The sequence below is a fragment of the Phascolarctos cinereus genome, unplaced genomic scaffold (genome assembly GCF_003287225.1).
Source record: "Phascolarctos cinereus isolate Bilbo 61053 unplaced genomic scaffold, phaCin_HiC Scaffold_4;HRSCAF=312, whole genome shotgun sequence".
Lineage (NCBI taxonomy): Eukaryota > Metazoa > Chordata > Mammalia > Diprotodontia > Phascolarctidae > Phascolarctos > Phascolarctos cinereus.
This window is the reverse complement of record NW_027555847.1, coordinates 547,150,838-547,172,059: the sequence shown is the minus strand read 5'-3', so window position 1 is coordinate 547,172,059 and position 21,222 is coordinate 547,150,838. Positions and strand designations below refer to the sequence as shown.

Sequence of the window (21,222 nt, the reverse complement as noted above, 5' to 3'; positions counted from 1 at the left end):
AGAAACTGTAACAGCTATTTCTCCTCCCTCTAATTTTGTGGCCCCTGTGAGAGAGTCTCTAGCTCTCCAAGGCAATAAAATAAGGGGACTGTGGAATCAGGAAAAAGATATGATGTGAAGTGAAAACTGGCCATTGATAACTGATGTCATTGCTGTCACAGAGGGCTAGTGGTGATGAAGATTTGGGTTTGCTAGCAGGTTTTATGACTTTTACTAGGAAGCCTGCATAGGACATCATTCTGGTTTCTAATGATTTGATTCCTCTGCTACCAGTAAGACTGGCACAGGCATTGTTGCTTCATCGGTGTTCCTGAATCTTGAGTGGAAATGGAAATGCGAATTACTTGTCAGGACTAGAGGCAATGATGAATCATAGGGAAACAGTAGGAAATCACGACTAGGAAAACCAAAGCTAGATTGGGAACAAAAGTCAGGAAATGGGTACAGGAATGGATGTTCAGTCCCTGGAGTGCTTGGGAATCAGCATCAGGACATAGTAGGAGCAGAAGTCAGAAGAACCAGGGAACACACAGGTGCAAGAGAACCAGGAAATCCAGAGCATCCAATAAAGGTAAACCATCAACATGGCAATAAAAAAGGCACCAGAGACAAAAAAGTTTTTTCAAACTGGAGAAACTCTTACCTCAAGGCAGGAATCATCTTGCATAGTCTGGGTTAGGAAAGGAGTTTTGCCTAGCATATGGTCAGTCTGGAGCCTGCAGGTGGCAACAGATGAATCCTGTTAGTGATGTCTGGAATGGGGAAAATGGGATTGGCAGTAAGGATAGATTCAGTGCTAATCCAAGGGTAGTGTCTCCCTGGTGTATTGCTTTCTGCTATCCAAGTTTTTCTTTAACAGGTACGTTTCAGGAAGGTTTCTGAGAGGCCTCTCTAAATTCTAAGCTTTAGAGTTGGACCCAGATCTTTACTCTAACCATAATTATGTCAACATATCAGCATTAGCATATTATTCCCTTTTCATTAGAACTGAATCACCCACTGAAACGGCCCTTTCATCCTCTCTGTTCTAGATAATAGTAAGGCAAAATCCAGTCACTCAATAACGATTTATTAAGTGCTTACTATGTTCTAGGCATTATGCCAAGCTCTGGATTGGTGTCAGAAAACCTGAATTTTCAACTGGTTTCACTATTTGCTAGCCATGTGACTTTGTTAATGTCACTTAGCTTCTCGTCTTTAAAATGGTACCTATCATCCCTATCTCTTAGGGTTGTTATGGGGATAAAAATGAGTTAATGTATGTAAGAAGCACTTGGTGAAAAATAGAGTACAACACAAGTAAGGGGGAGGTATTTATAATTGTAATTGTTCATAAAGGATCTTAGATGCCTGCTAATCCAACCCCTTCAGCTTATGGTGAGGGAAGTGAGACCCAGAGGTTGAGACTTCCCCAGGTTTCAAACAGGTAGTAAATCACAGTTAGGATTTGAACCTTGGCCCTCTGACTTCAAAACCTAGCACTCTTTCTATAATACCACACTGCTTCCTGTTATAGCTTACATGGAAATATGATTATTTTTATCATTAGCAAAATAGGAGAATTATCACATGCCTTCATTGTTCAAGTAATACTAGTTCATGGAGTAGTATTATGCTGTTGGAGATTTAAAACATTAGAAATAATGTCATAGGATTTAGAGATTGAAGGAGTCATAGAGATAATTTTGTCCAGCTCCTCAATTTGTGAATCAAGAAAGTGAAGTCTGGAAAGGTATAGTTACTTATACTGAAGGTTACAGAAAAACTGACACTAGATTTCATGTCTTCCTTCCAGTTTAGAGCCCCTTTCCAGTATTACTGTAAAATTGAGAAGGAACTTATTTCATGTTTGTGTCTTATCTATAGTATTTATTAATATCTATTAACTAAAAGAGGAAGAATGAATGTTGGAAAAATTGATTTAGGATCACCATAAAGCATTCAAGATCATACTGTTCCCTAATCTTAGCACAGGGATCTTTATTGGTGTAAAAGAAATTACATTATCCTGGAGAGACCATCTAATTTGAAGGGAAACCAGCTTCATAATTCACACTGTTACCAAAATGATAAAATTCATTGCTGGTAGGATTGTGGAAGGAATAAAAAAGATACTTCTTTACATTACTAGAGAAACTTCAAGGTAGTGGGATCCTTTAGAGAACAATCTTTTAGTACACTGCAAATGTTATAAGTAATAAAACCCATTTAAACCGTTAATTCTGTTGTTGACAATATATTCTAATTATGTATGCAAGAAGGAAAAATAAAAAGCAAAATACTCAAAGATATTCATAGCAACAATAATTTTGAAAATCTATACAACCACATTAGGAAGCCCTCATTAATGAAAGGTGTGTTAAACTTGGAATCAGGTGAACTGGGTTCACATGTTGGCTCCAGAACTATTTTTGATCCCAGTGGATAGGACTTCATATATCTGAATTTCATTTTCCTCATATGTAAAATTTGAGAAAAAAAATGCTTTATTTAAATGTGAATCAAACTGTATGTGCCTAAATTTCTTCATATTTAAAATAGCCTTTGCTCAGAATGATCATTAAAGTCCCTTCCAGATTTAAAGGTCTATGAAATCCATCACTGGCAATGTCACCAAATATGCCCAATTTCTCAGAATCTCAACCTTAGTTACTGTTTTACTTTGATCTTCTGTCAACCTCTGCTTTCAGGTCATTATCCGTCTATTTCTCCCTCCGCCATATTTTTTGGATTCCCCCTTTACTCTCCCCATGTCCTTATCATTTGGATTCCTAGCTAATCTTCTTTCTTCTAGTTTCTTTCTGTTCCAGGCTGTCCTAGACATAATTACTAGTAGTCTACTTGCAACCCGATTTAATTGAAGAAATATTTCAGAACACCTACTGTTGGGTCATATGTGTACTTCAAACCCATCGGGGCTCCTTGTTCCTTCTTATATCACTCTTCAGACTCATGTTAAATATGTGCACTACTTTCCCAGCTTTATCTCTTGCTTCTTGCAGTTGCCCTTTCCAAAGGTCATATACTTTTACTATCCCTTGAATATTACTCATTATTGCTTCTGAGACTTTATCCTTTCCACCATGTTCACCCAGAATGTCCAAGTATCTCAGGCCACATTCACTATTTCTTAAAAAGAATTTGCTCAAAACTCACCCTTATTCAAGAAGCCTTCCTTAAATGATACCCACCCCACTCTGATCCCAACACTTTTCATATGGTGTTTTATAGTATTTTCTTAGAATTGTTTATATAGGATTTTTAATGGTTTTCTAATTACACTTGCATATACACTGATCAATATATCTGTCACTTGTTCTATTGCATCAGCCTCCTGTCTCCCTTATCTTTTTGAATCCATCTTTTATCAAACTAAAATAATCTTTTCAAATATATAAAGAAAAAATAAAATAAACTTTTATCGAACTAAAATAATCTTAGTGCATAGGTCTGTCTTTTGCTCTCATTTAAAAATTAGTTGATGGTTTTCTACTGCCTTTAGGATAAAGTGCAAATTTCTTAGCTTAGAATTTTTAAGGGCTTTTCCATTCTGTCTCCAACCTGCATATGTGCCTTCTTGTAATATATATTTAAACCAAGGCTCTTCTGTTTTAGGTACTTAATAAATATTTGTTGAATTTGAATTGACTTCCATGTAAAATGGCTGCTCTTTCCAAGCAGTCATTTAGTCTATTTATTTTGTTTCCCCAAACACAATAACTGGAATTTAGTAAATAGTAAGGTAATTGTCATGTTCTACTTTGTATTATTGTCACATATGCTTGGCCCTAATACTTTTTTTAAAATTGTGGGTTCTTTGAAGGTATGAAGGTATCTGAATAATCCTTTCATCACTCACAGTGCCGTATATATAGATGTCATTTGGTAAATTTTTGTTGAATAAATGTATGGCTGTAATCATTTCCCATATTATGCTGCTCAAACACTAAAGTCTTAAAAGGAAGCTGGCCCAATTTTGACCAAAATATTCTTTAATCCCTTATATCCTGGAGTTTTGTTTTGCCCTTGAAATAAATATCTTCTTTTAGGTCCCTATTTGTTTCAGGTATTTCTTGAGGGTAAATCGTGGTATCCCCGAAGAGTACATAGTCATATATTTGGTTTTAGAAGTTAGATGAACAGAAGAACATTTTCTTTCAATATATATAATAAAAACAAAGACTCATTTGGTAAAAGGGGGGGGTGACAATTTGAAAATCAACATGATCAGCATAATATAACTTGCAGGCATGAGGTTAAATGTAATGAATTTCTACCAGCATATCACCTATTTCTTTTGTGATTGTATAACTATGAACTGCAGTGTAATCCATATTGCAGTGTTATGATTCCTTTGGATGGAATAAGATAGCATATAGGAATGGTCAGGCACTATTCTTCATGAGTGTGTATTTTTAAATTAAATTATTATTTTTTTCTTTTTTAACTATTTTTTCAAAAGGACACTTTTATTCCTGGTATTAGACTGAATCTTCTCAAGTTGTAGGCACTATTCCAGTAATTGTCAGTCCTATGGTCTATGTGATCAGACAAGGCAATGAACCCTAACATTTAAAAATGGTGTTCCAAAAAAAGCCATATTCACTAGCACATTTAGTAAGGTACACAGAGATTTATTTTTGTTTTCTGTATTGGCCTAAATATTCAATCTTAAAGAACTTACATGTTGAAAACTAAAAATAAATGAATTCAAATGTGAAAAAAAAACAAACAAAAGAAAAAAGAAGAATTTGCATAGATACTGAGAAAGGAAGTATGGTATAATAGATAAAGAACTGGCCTTAGAGTGGAGAATATCTCAACTGAAGTTCCAAGTCTTCCATATACCAGCTTATGACATTTAATCTCTCTGTACCTTAGGCTGGATTTGTAAGATTTCTAGCCACAAAACTCTAGAATGGGGTTGTAACCAGATTAAAATGGAATTGGAAAATGTTTTTAAAAATAAGTAAGAATACATTGCAGCCTAGATAATGTTGATTTGTGGCTTTATAAGTCAATATTCAGATGGCATGGATACATTTCTATTTGACGCCACAGCCCTAGACAACTGTGTGATGCTGACAAATTGTTGATCTTTATCAGTAGAGGGAGATTGCGCACTGGGAGTTTTCCAAACTATATAAAGTTTCAGTCTAGATTTTTGTCCACCTTCTCCTCCCCTTCATAAAAATAGCCGTAGACACTAAATTGTTATGCCAACTCTTTTTAAAAACTTTACTTTTAATTACAGTACAATAAAAAAAGATGATTGCATATGAAACAGCAAATTTACTATGCACAACATACTATTCCTTTCAAATATACAACAAATTATCACGTAAATTTCTTTTTTTTTTCTCCCCGCTCCAGAGATGGTTGAGTTTCTTATCTTATTTTCCTTCTTTCCTAATTATATATTAAACTCATGTACATACATTAGGCCTCTTAAAAGATCAATGTTCTCTGGACTCTGATAGCATATTTCACCTTTTAAAATACACATAGATGTGTATGTGTACATATATACTATGTATGATATGGACACATACGTATATATTTCATTGAATTTTTAAGCATTATTGCCATTTCCACGTGACTACCATAACTAAAAGGGGACTCTTCCTTGTAACAAAAAAAAAAATACAGTTAAGCAAATCAAATAAGCATAGGGGTCATTCCTGATAAAGTAGGACATTCTCTCTATATGGATATACCATCACCTCTTTGTTCCCCAAACTCTTGGCCTGCATTCCTTACTTTCAATCCTCTCGAGTCAAGATTGGGCATAGTATTGATTTGAATTCTGATATTTTTCAGTGTTTTTTTCTTTACATTATTATAATCTCTGTGTACATTGTTCTTCTGATTCTGCTTGTTTCACGTTGTATCAGTTCATACAAGTCTTCCAAAATTACTCTAAATTCTTATAACACAATAATAATTTGTTATTGTGCTACAATTTGTTTTGCCATTATTTGGTATCCACTTTGTTTCCAGTTGTTTGCTACCACAAGAAATGCTATTCCCTATACATACATATATAGGGTATCCCAGAAGGGTTAGTATAGTTTTAAGCTATTAATGATATTAAAGCTTAAAACTGCACTAAGACTTTTGGGACAGCACACAAACATGCACGTGTATATATATGTGTAAACACATATGTGTGCATGGATATATACATACATGTACATAAACATACACATACTTATCCCAGAGCTGTGATGGAACCAGCTTAAACCTGTTTCTGACTGTACATTTTCAGTATGAGAATTTACGCCTTTGAAATCAGTGGATGCTACAAGTCAGCGCTTGTTTATTTCTTTGATTATCTGGATTTAAGACACTTATGGAGAAAATGTTAATAATGCACAGTGCTTGGCAGGTATATATTAATGCTTATTTCCTTCCTTTTTTTTCCCTTTTGAGAGAGATGTGGTTAAACATTTGTTTACCAGCACATCCTTGCCTGTTCATATACTTGTATCTTTACCTATACTTGTGCTATCAGGTTTCCCTGATTGCCTTATAGCAATATCATTGAATTGAAGGATACCTATGGTTCAATGACATTTCTAGTATAGTTTCAGAATTTTCAGATAAATTTACAGCTCTACCATTTGAGCACTTATTTTCCTCTAACATTTACCATTTTTTGGTTTTTGTCAGTCTAGATATGAATTGAATCTTGACTTTTAATTTGCATTCCTCTTCTTAGCATAGAACAATCAACGATCAACTCAATTTACTAATGACTGAGATAGGATGCTTTGTCCCATTTTGTAATCCATGCATTGGTTTTTGGGATTGAGTGATAATATCTGACATTTATATTGTGCCTTGAGATTTGCAAAACACTTTGACGTACTTTGCAATACAGCATTTTAATTAGCATTATGGAATAGTCATAGAATGTTTCTGTTACAGTCCACTGATGTCTGCGAACAAATTTTGAGAGTGGTGAGTAGGTCCAATCGATTGGAAGAATTGGTTTTAGAAAATGCCGGGCTTAGAACGTAAGTACTTACCTGAATACTTCTTTTTAAAAATGTCCCTCCCACCCTTTTTATTTATACCTTCAGTAAATGCAAAATTTCAAAAGTTTCTCAGCCTAGAGGTAGAGGGGATGCTTTTTTAGGAGCAGACCAATCATATTCTTTCTCTCTTTCAGTGCCATGAAAGTCTATGTTTTTAAGCACTTAAAATTATCCAACACTTCGTATTTGATGGCCCTTGATGTTTTGGGTTCACTTGATACTTTATCTATTCTCAGTTACTCAGTTCTGTTGATAAGTTTACTGCTCCTCTCCGTTGGCACATCAACACTCAGATATTCTTCCTTTCATGATTAGTAGTCATTTAAATGGGCTCTGTCCAGGTCATGATACTTGAAAAGCTTGAATTCACTGGAACAAAGAATTGTAATACCATGAAGTGTGAGAAGGAGAGAGTTTCTTAATCAAAACATTTAATGCTTTATTTAAAGCTAAACATAACTAAAATAATGAACTTGATTTTATGATAAATTATAGTGCTGGCAAAAGCTACAATTTTAGCCTTTAAACTCAACAATTAAAGCAATCAGCTTTGCATTCATGAGTAGTTCATGGAATGAGAAATAAAATATAGTGAGCAGCCTGCTATAATTTTCAAAAAAACCAGGTTCAGTGTTGGAATAAAAAAACACACACATGCGCCAAAATAAATAAATAAATAAAGCCTAAAGAATTAGTCATACTTATCCATGTCCAGGGCTATGGCTGTTTGTTCATAAACAGGTGTTGGTTATTTAATTGAAGAATAAAGCTGCCAAAGACCAGAAACTTTAATACTTTACTTAATTTACAGACTGTATCATTTCTTTTTTAGAGCTCATACATTTTTCATCAGTAGAATTGTCTTTTCTTAAAATGGCTTTCTGGTTAATCCTGTGGAACTCTTTTCTGGTCACAGGAAGGTTTGTGAAGTCTCCCACTGAGGAAATATATTTACATGTGATATGCCAAGTCTTCACTTGGATGTGGTATAGGCTGACAATAAGATTATGAACTCCCTAAATAGATTTCACTCTGCTTCAGCTATTGTGTTAATGTCTTAAAATCTTGTATTAATATTTAATCCATGCTTGTTTTATTCACTTTCAGAGATTTTGCACAAAAACTGGCCAATGCCCTAGCCCATAATCCCAACTCAGGACTTCACACAATTAACCTTGCTAGCAATCCACTTGAGGATAGAGGTACTGTAATATTTCAGTTTTTCATTGATACCAGAGTTTTAAGAGGATTAGTGAGTTTTTACTCAGCCTTGCCTGAATAACCATGTGTCATATGCTAAATTTTCCTTATACCATTAATACAATTGGTTTTGGCTTTTTTTTAATGACTCATTATATGTCTTCTGCTCTTTATCCTGTAATTAAAATGATGTTGACCATGACTGTCAATTTCATGGTTCTTTTAAAAACCTGACACCATTTTAAAGTGGTTATAGACAGAAGGGTGGAAACATTATTTAAAAAAACAAAACTCAATTTTTAGAGATGAGAAAAGGTGAATTTTTTTTAGCATTTCCTGCTTTTGATATTTTTCTCTTCCTTCTACCCATCATAATTAAATAGCAATTAATAACTAATAGAAATTAGTAATTTCCATTTCACATTTTTTCTGGTAATATATTTGACATTCCCCTTACTCCATATTCTCTGCATTTTTCTATCTTATTCTTTTAAAATAATATTTATGTTCTGCTTTTTTCATATTAGTTATTTTCTGAGAAATCCCTCCTTCAGTTAACCTTTCCTTATGACACTGAAAATCAACTAAGCAAAAGCAATCAACAGAACAAACATGTTTATTATCTGCCAGTATATATTCTGCATTCTGTACTCTTAGTTCCCACCTATTTATGAAGAGGAAGAAAGTCTGTTTTATCTTTTGTTCTCCAGAACCAAAATAGTTGATTACAGTTAATCTGAGACCAGAAACTTTTATTGTTGTTTACATTGTTATTGTCGTTCAGTTGTTTATTTGTATCTAACTCTTCATGACCTGTGGACCATATAGCATTCCAAACTGTCCATGGGGTTTTCTTGGCAAAGACATTGGAGTGGTTTGTCATTTCCTTGTCTAGTGGATTAAGGCAAACAGAGGTTAAGTGACTTGCCCACAGTCACACAGCTAATACATGTATGAGGCCAAATTTAAACTTAGGTCTTTCTTTCTCCAGGCCCAGTGCTCTATCCATTGAGCCATCTAGCTGCCTCCACATTATCGAAGTTCTATTGTATTTTATTCTTTTTGGGTTTTGTTTTCATTATTCTTTGTTACTCTATAGTTCTTCCCATGTTTACATGAACTCATTAAGTGTTTACTCAGTGCTGCAATTTTCTATTACATTCACATACCACAATGTCATGAGCCATTTCCCAGTTGATGGGCGCCCAACTTCCTTCTTGGTCATTGCTGCCACAGGGAGTGTTGCTATTGAGACATTGGTATCTGTGGGATCTCTTTTCTGTCATTAACCTTGTTGGGGTATATGCCTAGTAGTAGGATCGTTTAATAGTATAAAATAGTTGAGAGTCTTTTCTCCAATACTTCCAAATTGTTTTCCATAGTTGTTGGTGCATTGATGTCTTCCCACATCTTTTATCACCTTTGTCTGTTTAGTGGGGGTAAGGTGAAACCTCAGGGTTTGTACTTCTCTTATCATTAGTGAATTGATACATTTTTATGTGGTTATTAATCAGTGTCTGGCACATACTAGAGCCTTTAATAAAATGTTTGTTATTGATTGATCATTTGCATTTCTTCTTACAAGAATCCTTTGATTACTTAACTAATAGGAACTTACTCATTCCTTAAAACCCTTAAGTTCTCTTTCCTCTATGCAGCCTTCCTTGACAACACTTAGAACACAGTGCTGCAACCCTCCCATCTAGACAACTAGATAGCTAAGTGAATAAAGTGTTAGGCCTGTATTCAAGAATGCCTGAGTTCAAATCCAACCTCAGTTACTTACTAGCTGTGTGACTTTGGGCAAATCTTAACAACTCTATTTGCCTCAGTTTCCTCAACTGCCAAATAGGGATAATAATAATACTGACTTCCTAGAGTTGTGCAGATCAAATAAAATGATATTTGTAAAGCACTTAGTGTGGTGTCTGAAATATCGTAGGTGATTGATAAGTACTTATTCCCTCCTGCTTCCCTGTCTTAGAACTTTATTAACATTCATTGTAGTTATTTTTAATTTGGCACATATTTCCTGCCTTGTATGTTTACCTTTAAAAAAAAAAAAGCAAACCATGTCTTCTACCCCAAATGGGATTATGTATTCCTGAGGGGAAAAAAGATGAATTTATACTTCACACACTTAACCTCCCATAGCCCTTGATCAGTACCCTTACATGTGGGGGAACCTGCCAGAGCTTGTACACTTCTGGCATTATCTTGAAAATCCTGGATTACCATCACTGTACCACTGGGGAAGTAGCAGGCAGACATTTCATATATGATTTTGTTCACACTATTCATGTATTTAATAGTCTTTCTATAAGGAAGAGTAAATCATTAGATCTTCCTTGAACACATTCTGAATTAGTGGAATCTAAATTAGTCTACAGAAGCTTGTTGGTCATTTCAATCATGTCCAACTCTTTGTGACCCCATCTGAGGTTTTCTTGGCATGGATACCAGAGTGGCTTGCCATTTTCTTCTCTAGCTCATTGTACGAATGAGGACCCTGAGGCAGGCAGGATCCAGTGGCTTGTCCGTGGTCCACTAAGTGTCTGAGTCCAGATTTGAACTCAGGAAGAGGAGTCTTCCTTACTCCAGGCCTGGCTCTCTATCCATTGTGCCGCCTAGCTGTCCCTTACAAAAGCTGTCCTATGATAAACAAAATTGGCTATTGTTTAAACCTTAAGATTCTAACATTTAAAATATCATTTAAAATGGTTTCTCTCTCCTTTATATACTTTCTTCTTTCTTCTTACCAACACTTTGTCTCCTATTATAATTGGCAATACATATGAAATTTTTCATGGTTCTACTGTTGGGTTTGTTGTCTTTTGTGTAGTCAGAATAGCATGGCTAAATTAATAGCCCTTTTCTCCCCTGCCTTTCCCCCTGCTCATACGCTCATACTCAGAAGTCATCCTTGTCTTCTTCTTTGACATAATCTCCTCCTCTTCTCCTGCTTCTTCTCATTTTCCTCCTTTCCCTTTTCCTTCTCCTTATTCTTATTTTTCTAAATTTAATTCTTCTTCTCCTTCTTTTCCTTCTCCCAGTCCTTCTCCTCCTCCTTTTCCCTTCATCCCATCTGTCCTATTTCAGCTATACCTACTTCAGCCACCTTCTTTGCGCGAGTCTCACCATGTCATCATTGTTACCCTGGCCATTGCTGTTGTCTAACTATTTAATGACCCTCCCATTGATCCCTGGCTGTGGGTGGGGCATGGGGAGGATGTGTATCTTGTCCTACAGATTCTGAGACTTCCCCCCACTTACCTGCCTACCTGACTCCATTTTCACGTTTCTCACTGCTCTACTCTAGCTTTCCTGATTTTTTAATGTTCTGCCTCTAATCTTCTTGAATACAAAGCCCATTTACGGGGAAATGAGATCAGTTCCTCACGGGACATTTTTATTCATGCAAAATATTCCCAAGTTAGAAGCTAGGGAATAAAGAACTTGATGGTGAAATTCAGTAAGAGACACAGTTTAATGTGAAAAACTTATATTGAGATTTCAGACTAGGAAAAATATTTGGGATGATTAGACTGTTTATCACTTTCATTGACTGCCTATGTTACTTCTGAAAGCAATTAAAAAGCACAGTCACAGAGTGTTTATGTTTTTGGACCTCAGTTCTTCCCTTATCTGAAAAATGAGAGCAGTGGATTAGATCTCTGAAGTCTCTGAAGTGATACAACTGAAATTGGATTGTGGTCATTACATTTGACAAGGCACATGCAATGCCGTAGGAAGGCAGCACGCTCCTTGTTTATTCAAACCACATGGATATTTGGTCACCTGCACACACTTTCAGTAGGGAAGCACTGACTATCATGTCTTGTCTCTTTTTTACTAGCACCAGTAACATATGTTCTCTCATCTGGTAGAAGTCGTGGTTATTCTATAATTGTTCCACGTAATATGAGAAGCTGCTGCATCCTCAGAAAGTCCAAATTCCTCCTGTGGTAGAAAAGCCTCATACCATTTACATATTTGCATTGATTTACATGTCTTTCTCCATTATTTGTTTCACACTTTTCCATCCTCCAGCCCCTTAACTCTGGTATCTTTGAATGCTTATTTTCTTTACTTTTTGAGTATTATTATTATTATTATTTTAAACCATTTTACAGTCAAGTATTTATGTGGTTTTCACATATAATTTCACCCATAAATTTTACCAGAAGTGTTATTCTTTTGGATCTCATTTGTATCTAGACAAAATGCACTATCTTTAGAGTGTACAGTTCTTCTGTCTTAGATCATTCCATTCTTGAGTTCCCTGGAGATTCTAAATTTTGTATATTTTTCTACTCTTCCTTTTCTGATCTTAGTGTAAATGACCTTTTAGAGACTTTAGGTAAGCCTTTTTAACATCACTATGCTAAATAAAATATTTTCTTAGAAGCTTATTTCTTTAAAAAATTTTCACCTGAAGGATTCTAGAATTTCTGTCTAGAATTTTTCATCATGAATTTCTCTTGAAAAAAGTAAAGGTCTTGGTTTTATAAAAAGGAAAGATAAATGGATTCTGGAATGGAAAAAATTGTAGAAAACAAGAGATATTGCAGGACTAGAGAAAGGCAAATTTCCCTGTCTTTCCCTGCCCCCACAAAAAAGAAAGACATGGAGAGAGTGGAATCTTTAAATAGTAGGCCAATGAATGACCTTGACTTCAATTCCAGCAACATATTAAAGGGATGGTTAACCAACATCTAGAAAAGGAAGTGTTGATAACAAAGAACTAGCCTGGTTTCAACAAGAATAGGTCACACCTTACTAGCTTCATTTCCTTTTTTGACAAGATTACGAGACTGATAAAATACATTGTCCTCTTTCTCTTTGCATCTTAAAATTGCTCCCCCCCATTTTATATGAGGCCTTTTCACATCCCCCACTACCTACCCTTTGAAAGTTTATTTACTTTGTATATAATTAATGTTTAAATTTTTAGATAGCTGATTAGTAAAACCCAGTTCTTTCAATCTCTCTCTTTTTCCTTTCTTTCCTTCCTCTCTCTCTCTCTCTCTCTCTCTCTCTCTCTTTTTATGTGTGTATACATTTACTTTGGTGTTATATGATTATCTGATATGATTTATGATTTTCTGATAGGAATGGATATAAATAATTTATTTTTTAAACAATTGTATTTTAGATTGCTACTTTTGTTTCATAATACCAGTAAAATTATTAGGTGGTTGCATTATTATAAGAAGAAAAATAAGTATTGGCATATATAGATAATTAGACAAAATACCTTGCTTTTCTTTAGATTTTTGGCTTACAACATATTTAAGTAGTAAGGTATGCATAATCAAAGACAGAACAGTATCTCAAAGGAATATTGCTTAATCTTTAAATTTAAGAAATGTAGGCACCAGCAATATTAGCTACATTATGCCCTATTATACCTAATTTATATACATCCAAATGTGACTTTTTCTCTGAAATGAAAATGCTTCAGTTCATTTTGCTTAACAACAGCAACAACAAAAAAAGTTGCCATGATTATAGTGATTCAGTAATAACATGTTATGCAAATTGGTAGACATCAGAGCTAAATATTTACAAAATCATTGTATTGAAATGCAAAACTTAAAATCATAGAAATTGTATTTAAATCTATGTAGTTTCTCAGTTAGGGGAAAATTTTTTTTCCATCTTCTAATTGGACTTTTTCTTATTAAAATTTGATGGTATTGTTGCTGATAAAGTACATATTTTACTTCATCACTAATAAGGACTTATTTTTTTTTCTACTTTGCTGATTATTAGGGAACAAAAGTATCAAGATACCTCTTTTAATGTGAGAATTGTAAATGATAATACCATAGGCATTTCAAGTATTGAAGTACTTTATGGGTTAATTCTATAATGTCAAATTTAATTTCCTCCTTAATGTGAGTTAATACAATCAGATGGCACATTGCAATGCTAAACATTTTTTACAGTTATTCCTCTGTCAGGTGAAATTATTTACAAGCAGAAGGAGATACAGCTGAATGTTCCCCCCTCCTTTTTTTTTCCTGCCTATATCATAGAAGCCACCATCATTCCATTAAATTATTTGTAGTAGACCTAGTTAAGCTTCCAGGGTTTTCTTTTTTTTTATTTTAAACATTTAATCATTTTAACAAAGATTCTATAAAATTGCATTCTCATTTTTATTTTTAAAAAAAGATTGATTTTTACCATTGGAAATGGAGTAAAACCCCCAAGCATCTTCTGACATGAGTTTAGAGTTTTCTTTGTGAAATCCTTTTAATTTTATTAAGCTTCTCATGCAACTTCCATAATAATCATAACAAAAATGATAATGCCAATAATACCTTGAATTTTTATAACACTTTAAAGTTTCCAAAGCATTGTACCTATGTTATCTCATTTGATCCATGCATTTAGTAGAATTTAGAGAGAGACCCAGAGAGAGAAATAGCTGTTTTCAGGGAGTGTTGCTATCATCAGCTTCTAATTCTCTATGCTAAAATAGACTAGCCTCTTAAAATTAACCTCTTGTTCTAACTATAGCTGAAAAGTTAGCTTTCTTTCTGTAATAAGCCTCTACATTTATAGTGCTTACATCTCATATAATTGGACCCCTCACCCTACTCTACTACTCTACTCACCTCTTTTGAACCTCTTTTTCAAAATAAGTAATGTTGTTTCCTTTTTATAGAGTCAGTTTAAAAATTATATTTGCTGCCCACTGTGGTATCTTTATTGTGGCCGCTACAACTCTTTTTCCTCTGTACTTTGCTCATCTTCTTCTATTGATAAGTAAATAAACCCTAGGATCGCAAACTATGTAAGGTAATCATGGAATGGTGGGGCTTGAATGAGCCTTAGAAATAAAGCCTTAGTCCAACCCTTTCCTTTTGTAGCATATGCTGCAAATTTGGGGCAGCTAGGTTGCACAGTACATAGAATGCCAAGCCTGGAGTCAGGAAGATTCATCTTCCTGAATCCAAATCTGGTCTCAGACACTCATTGGCTGTGTGACCCTGGGCAAGTCACTTCATCCTGTTTGCCTCAGTTTCTTCATCTGTAAAATGAGCTGGAGAAGGAAATGGCAGATCACTCCAGTATCTTTGCTAAGAAAACCTCAAATAAGGTCACGAAAAGTCAAACAGGACTGAAAAGACTGAACAACAAAACCCCTTCCCTTTGTAGCATTTGCAAAGTTTGAAGGTGTCACATGTGCTCAAACGTGCTGTGCCTACTGATTGATAGACATAGCATATGTGATTTAAGTATCCTGAGACATCATTTGTGGACACTATTAATGTACAAGATCATAAGAAAAATCCTTGATCCCATGAAGTTCTTACTTGTATTCATATTTGTAATTTGAAGCATTGTTGGAAAGGGAGAGCTTTATCCCATTGTTATATTAATCATTAAACTTTTTAAAAAATCAATTCAACACACAAGCATGCCCATCAGAATACTAGGCACTGAGGATGCAAGTATGGAAATAAAAGATAGTCTTTGCCCTGAAGGGGGTATACATGGACTCAGTAGGGATAAAATAGATACACAATTCTCTGTACTACAAGCTAGAGTAGGAAGGAAGAGTGATGTCGACCAAGAGACAAGCATTTATTAGGTGTTCACTATGTTAAGGCTCACTGAGGAAAAAAAATACAGACTCCCCCCCAGAAACGAAAAAGACATACACATAAACACAAATAAAATACAAAGACTAGTGCAAGGTCACATAAGCTTGAGGGAGCTTCCATTCTATTGGGAGAGACATCATGAAAGTAACTATGTGCCTATAAGATATATAGAATGCAAATGGAAAGTGATTTCAGAAGGAAGGTGGGAGGAGAGGGGGTAATGAAGACTTCCTGCAGAAGGTGGGATTTGAACTGAGTCTTGAAAAAAAAGCAGGAAAGCCAGAGGAGGCAAGGGTGAGGAAGGAGCATGTTGCAGAAGTGGTGAAGAGCCACTGAAAAGATCTGGAGTTTGGAAATGTGGGAGGATCAGCAAGCAGATTGGCCGGTGTGGCTGCATTGTAGAGTATTTGGAAAAGAGTAAAACTGAGAAGACTGGAAAGGGAGGAAGGGGCCAAGATTGTGAAGGGCTTTAAATGTAAAAGAGAGTACATTGATTTTGGAGGTAGTAGGGAGCCACTGGAATTTTTGGAGAGGAGGGAGGGGAGTGACATGATCAAACTTTAGGAAAATCACTTTGGTAACTGAGTGTAGAGTGATTTGAATGCAAAGAGACTTGAGATAGAGATGGCATTCAGCAGACTATTAGACAGTCCAGTCCTGAAGTGATAGGACTGGGATGGTGGCTATGAGAGTAGAGAGAAGGGATCACATATGAAATCTGTTGTGAAGGAAAAAAAGCAGCAAGACTATATAGGGTGAGTGTGAGTAATCAACCAAGGTTGTAAGCATGGGTGACTGGGAGGATTATGGTGCTCTTGACAGTAATAAGAAAATTGGGAATGAGGGAGGTTTGGGGTCAGGGTAGGGGAAAGGAGAAGAAAATGAGATCAGATTTGAACATGTTGTGTTACAGATGCCCACAGGACACATGTGATAGGCAGGTGCTAATAGAAGACTGGCCTGCAGGAAAAAGATTAGAGATGGATACATAGGTATCATTTGCATATAGAGGTGATTACCATGAAAGACAGTATATAGAGAAAAGAGGGCCCAAGAAACAACTTTTGAGATTAGGAATGATCAGTTCTAACTGTGGTAAGCAGGAAAGCCTTAATGGAAGAGATGACACATGAGTTTAAACAAAAGAATTCATATGAATTACAGAAAGAATTGTTTTGGATTCATGAAGAAATTCTGAATTTTGATAAAATGACCGATTTTTTTAAAAAATGGAAAATATTGATCTTCAAATAGATTTCATTCCTATAAGTGTTAGGACTAGTAATAGGATTTCATTACTACAAGTATTTAGCAAGTGATTATTCTCTAAGCAGAAAATATATATTGTGCCATGAGGAAAAGTCATTTATTTGGAATAAAACATTTCATAGAGAAAGAAGATAAGCAGTCTTTTTTGTTTGTTTGTTTGTTTTTCCTTTTAAACAAAAAGTTCTTATAAAGGACCCATGAACTTTTTTAAAAAAAATTGTTAATGTTTGTTATTCAGTCATTTTCAGTTGTGCCTGACTCTTTGTGACCCCATTGGAAATTTTCTTGGCAAAGATACTGGTGTGGTTTGACATTTTCTTCTCCAGCTCATTTTACAGATGAGGAAACTGAGGCAAACAGGGTTAAGTGGCTTGCCCAGGGTCTACTTAATAATATTATTTCCATATACTTGGTTTCCTTTGTTATGGTTTGTATTTTATTTTATGCTTTCAAAACATTATCCTAAGAAGGAGTCTGTAGACTCCTGTAGATCAAGGAGTCAACAGATTGCCTAAGAAGTCCATCCCACAAAGAGGTCCTTGTTTTAAACTAATGCAGTATTCTGAAGTTTAAAGAGATTAGCTGATGCCGTTTCTTCTATTGTGTTAACATTATTGCTTGAGATTTTTATGTTAAATTGTTTGAAACCTACATCATGATTAATACTCTGCTATATCTTCTTTTAGGGTACAAGTCTCATAATTACAATTGCATATCGATGCAGAGTCATCATTGCCTTAGTTTCTCATCTTTGGAAGGAATGGGTTGAACTGGGTGACTGCTGCACCTTCCAGCCCTATGAGTTTGTGTGTTTGTAGCTACAGGGATCTAAAATTTGACAAAAGTAACTTGCCACAATATTTTTATGACTATATCTTTCACCCTTGACTTTGAATCCATCCACAGTTTCACACTGTTTTAGGAACTTTCTTGTGTATCCCCAAAGACTTATTTCTTGTCCTTTTGATATGTCATTTAGATCTTCAGCTTATCCGATCACTTCATTTTTAATTTTCCCCTTTCCTCTTATATCGTCTAAGTATAAAATGTGGTCTTCTGAGTGATTGTAGTCTGTATTTTGAAATTTTTTTTCATTGTGGTCTGAAGATGTGGGGCATGTGTTTCATGCTTGTGAGAGACAACTTAAAGTTTGTCATCTTCCCTAAGAGCTAAGGAACATGCCTAGAGTTATAATGTATCACAGTGCATGTGAAAATTGATAGTGGCTATTAGTAATTAAACTTTTATGTAAATAAGTGAATTTGTGGATCAATTTGAAGAAAAAAAAATCTGGGAATTTTAATTTTAGGATATTTGCACATTTTTTAAATCTTGTTTAGAAGGAATTTTGACTATAAAAGAACAGATAGGCAAAGCTGCAATTCAGCGAAGTTGGTCTCCCCAATCTGCCTTACACATTTCCCCCTCTATTTTCCGGGTGCCCAATAACCATTTATTAGCACTTATGTGTCAATCACTGTGCTTCAGTATCCCTGGGGATACAAAGAAAAACAAAAACAGTCCCTGTCCTCAAGAAGCTCATTTTTTGTTTTTTTGTTTTTTAGTGAGGCAATTGGGATTAAGTGACTTGCCCACAGTCACACAGCTAGGCAGTATTATGTGTCTGAGGCCATATTTGAACTCAGGTCCTCCTGACTTGAGGGCCGGTGCTCTATCCACTGCGCCACCTAGCTGCTCCCAAGAAGTCCATTTTCCAATGGAGGAGACAAGAATGAAAATACTTTGGCATATACAAGATATATAAAGAGTAGATAGAAGGTCATCTTGAAAGGGAAGTTGCTAGCAACTGCAAGTACCAGAAAAGGCCTCCTCCAGAAGGTCAAATTTAGTATTTTCTTCCCAGGGAAAAGGAATCCTCCGAGCTTATTCATACTCAAGTGTTGGTGACTGAATTTCCCTTTAAGGAATATTTGCATTCTCAAAGAGGACAGCAGGAAAGGTCATCTGTGAGAGTGGGGTTGAAGAAAAGGCAAATTCCGATGACCAAAGCATATGTAAAAGAAGAGATATGTAATTTTACCTTAAAATAAGAATGATAAGTAAGGAAGGGAACCCATAATCACATGAATGGGGGAGGAAGTTAAGCTCATTTTACCAATTACCTGGACAACAGCTCCAGTCCTCAGAACTGCAGAACTTAAACTGTTTCTTTTTCTTCCCTAGGTGTATCCTCTCTAAGTATTCAGTTTGCCAAACTCCCAAAGGGACTCAAACACTTAAATTTATCTAAAACCTCATTATCACCAAAAGGTACAGTATACCAAAGTCTATTTTGTGTTGTTGTATATGTCTGTCACTTTAAAAAACAATGATAGAATGGGGGCTGCTAGGTGGATAGAGCACCAGCCCTGGAGTCAGGAGGAGCTGAGTTCAAATCTGGTCCCAGACACTTGACATTTTACTAACTGTGTGACCCTGGGCAAGTCACTTAACCCTGATAGCCTCACAAAAAACAAACAAACAAGCAAACAAAAAAACCTAATGATAGAATGTAGGATCTGGAAGGAACTTAACAACCATGTATAGTTGAACCTTCAAATTTTAGAGATGAGGAAATGTAGACCTGGAGACATCATATGACAAGTCCAAAGGTCATAAAGCTAATTGCTGGCAGAGTTAGAGCTAAAATGGTGTTGCTTTGACATCTAATAAAAAATCAGAATAACAATAATAATAATAATAATAGCTAGCATTTCAAGATTTCAAAGCATGCTACAAATAAAATTTCCTTTGATTCTCACTGCAAATCCAGGTGGTAAGTGTTACTGTTACCCTTGTTTTACAGATAAAGAAACTGAGGTAGATATAGGTTAAGTGACTTGTCCAGAGTCATACAGCTAAGTTAAATGTCTGAGGCTGGATTTGAATTCAGGTATTCCCGACTACAGGTGCAGCACTCTATCCACCCTACCATCTACCTGCCATGGTCTAGTCCAGTTAAAGTAACTACAGCCTCGATAAGTTTTGAACTATTAGAAAATCATTCTGTGTTTAATATAACATATGGATTACAAGCATATTTTTAAGTTATTTAGAAGATATATTTAATTAAAACAGATTATTTCCACCTAAAACTAGTTAACAAATGTTTTTTGAAGCTGAGGAACATTCAGAAATGTTTGTTATCTTCAAATTTCTTCATGTATTGGTTATAAAAATAGATTACAAAGTTTTTGCACAGCTTTTTTCCTCACTCTTCAAAATCTGATTAAGGCCACCTTTCAAATCATTTTCAGAAACAATTAGATTGATTTTTTTGTGTAAGAAATTTTTTACTATTTCATCTACATCGGCCATTTTGAGTCTTCACTTCTCTATACCTTTTAGTGATTATCTTTTTCTATTAAACACAGTATATCTGAGTATGTCAGCATTTATCTCTAGCTCATTGATGAAAAGCATTTCTTCAGATTCCCATTTTTTTTGAAAAAGTAAGGAAATTAAGGGGAAAAAATAAGGATTTCAAAAAAAGAAAAAAGCAGCATGAAATAAATTTATTTTGTGCCTGAACTCTGATTTTGTAGCTCACTTTTTTTTCCAATAGTTGAGCATCAGTAAGTCAACGAACATTTAAGTACCTACTTTTTTTTTTTTTGGCCAGGCACTGGACTCAATGCTGAGGAAATAGAGGGAAAAGATGAAATAGTCCTTGCTCTTAAGAAGCTTATATTCTATTATAAATGTATAAATTGTACTCTTGAATCCATATCACACCCAGATACTTCCTTATTTCTGTTTCTAGAATAATTGCTCATTGTTCAGAGTGCAATCAAGCTATTCATATGTTAGAAGTTAGGGGAAGAGGAGAGAAAAAAGTAAGGAGAGTATCTGTTGAGAAAGATTCATATCACCTTAGACCTTGGAAGTTAAAAATAATGGGTTTTTTCTGTATATAATAAAGTAATATGTGATATAATAATCATGTAAACACGTACCGTAGCATAATTACATCTTACCTTCCTAACATATGAGTTCAATATTAAGTCATATTATTATTCTCCATAATATAAAGATAATATCTAATTATTGTTTTATATTATATGAATAGGATAATTATAAGCAAGAAAAATAAA

General features: G+C 34.9%; 1 protein-coding gene across 5 annotated transcripts in view; it reads left to right on the top strand.

The window, feature by feature from the left end:
* CARMIL1 (capping protein regulator and myosin 1 linker 1) overlaps positions 1-21,222 on the top strand; it is a 382,099-nt gene that overhangs the window by 228,366 nt on the left and 132,511 nt on the right. For all 5 annotated transcript variants that reach the window (XM_020986870.2, XM_020986868.2, XM_020986867.2 and 2 more), the window contains 3 exons: positions 6,931-7,019; positions 8,148-8,242; positions 19,313-19,399. In XM_020986870.2, coding sequence (XP_020842529.1) covers positions 6,931-7,019; positions 8,148-8,242; positions 19,313-19,399 — 271 coding nt within the window. The remainder of the gene's footprint in view (positions 1-6,930; positions 7,020-8,147; positions 8,243-19,312; positions 19,400-21,222) is intronic.